Below are 1,483 nucleotides of genomic sequence, written 5' to 3'. Positions count from 1 at the left end.
CTGCCCCCCCAACGGCTGCCCTCCCCAGATGAGTGTCCGCTCTCAGACGCTGTCCCCTTCCCCTCCCCCAGCTACACAGCGCTTCCCTCCTGGGCCGGGCCGGGCCGGGCCGGACCGCGCCACCACCACGCCGTCGGCCGCAGAGTTCCCTCCCCGGCCCCCCAAGCTCCAGCCTCTCACCCCGCCGTCATCACCACATTGTAGATGACCAGACACGCTGTGGCCAGAGGCCCCGGGCCCTTCTTCTTTCGCGTGGCGCCGCTGGCTTTGCCAGCCCCGGCTCGGCCACCGCCGCCCTCATTCCCTTTGGCCGCTGCAGTCGCCGCCGCTGCCGCCATGTCAGTCCCCGCAGCCCCTTCTGTGCGCGAGCACCCGCGCTGGACGCTATAGGTCGAGGGGGCGGAGAGCGGGCCGAGGGAGAGGCGGGGCCGGGGGGGGCAGGGGCGTCAGGGGGGGGAGGAGGCGGGGCTGAGGCGGGGGGGGGCGGGGCCGGGGCGCGGGGCGGAGCCGGGGCAAGGAAAACACATGGTGGCACCATCTTTGATGAGGGCAGAGACGCCACCGGCGCTTCCCGCTGCTGGATTCGCCTCCGTCGCCGCCATCTTGGATCAGGGTAATCCCGCCCCCGGCGAGCTGCTGGGAACCATTTCCTCTTCTCCAGCTTGGATTCGGCCAATGGCGTTCTTGACCACTGGTGGCCAGCCTGGTGCTCGAACCTAGCTTTTCGCTTTCGTCGCTCCTTGGCCTCCATGTTGGGTCAAAATGACGGTACTTTTGTTCCTCTTTCTTTGGCTTCCGCGAGTGCGCATTTGCGCTAGAAGCAGGCCCTTCTGGCGCCGACAGGCTTCCATCCACCCCACAGGTGAGGAAACCAACCCTTTTCTTGTTTTTTGTGCCGGTCCTGGGGCTTGAACTCGGGGCGTGGGCACGCTGTCCCTGAGCTTTTTTTCCTCAAGACTAAGTGGTCCACCACTTGAGCCCAGAAATCAGCCTTTTTGCAGGGTGCATGTTTTTCTTCAACTGGTGCAGCTCCACAGAGATCTCCAGAAAAGTCCTCCAGACACTTTTTTCGTTGTTGTTGGTCGTGGGGCCTGAACTCTGGGCCTGGGCACTGTCCCTCAGCTCTTCAGCTCAAGGCTAGCGCTCTATCACTTCACTTGAGCCACAGCGCCACTTCCGGTTTTCTGAGTGGTTTATTGGAGATAAGAGACTTTGCTGCCTGGGCTGGTTTTGAACCGCGATCTTCAGATCTCAGCCTCCTCCTGAGTAGCTAGGATTACAAGCATGAGCCACCGGTGCCCGGCTCTCCAGACACTAATAACCAGCCAAAAAAAAGCCAGACTGGGAGCATGGCTCAAATAGTAGAGCACCAGCTATGAGCAAGAAAGTGGAATCTCAAGAGTTCAAGTCCAGGTGCTTTGCGGGGGGGGGGGGGACACTACAAATATGAGAGATTAAATGAAAAAAAAACTTACAATTTTGG

At 61.0% G+C, this 1,483-nt stretch overlaps 1 protein-coding gene across 1 annotated transcript in view; it reads right to left on the bottom strand.

Moving 5' to 3' along the window:
* Hacd2 (3-hydroxyacyl-CoA dehydratase 2) overlaps window positions 1-399 on the bottom strand; it is a 77,971-nt gene extending 77,572 nt beyond the window's left edge. Inside the window, exon 1 of the mRNA XM_013019459.1 lies at window positions 181-399. Coding sequence (XP_012874913.1) covers window positions 181-338 — 158 coding nt within the window. The 5' untranslated portion in view covers window positions 339-399. The remainder of the gene's footprint in view (window positions 1-180) is intronic.
* Window positions 400-1,483: the final 1,084 nt, after the last annotated feature.

The sequence above is a fragment of the Dipodomys ordii genome, unplaced genomic scaffold (genome assembly GCF_000151885.1).
Source record: "Dipodomys ordii isolate 6190 unplaced genomic scaffold, Dord_2.0 Scaffold45, whole genome shotgun sequence".
Classification (NCBI taxonomy): domain Eukaryota; kingdom Metazoa; phylum Chordata; class Mammalia; order Rodentia; family Heteromyidae; genus Dipodomys; species Dipodomys ordii.
Note: the sequence above shows the minus strand (reverse complement) of the source record. Positions and strands in the feature narration are given on the sequence as shown.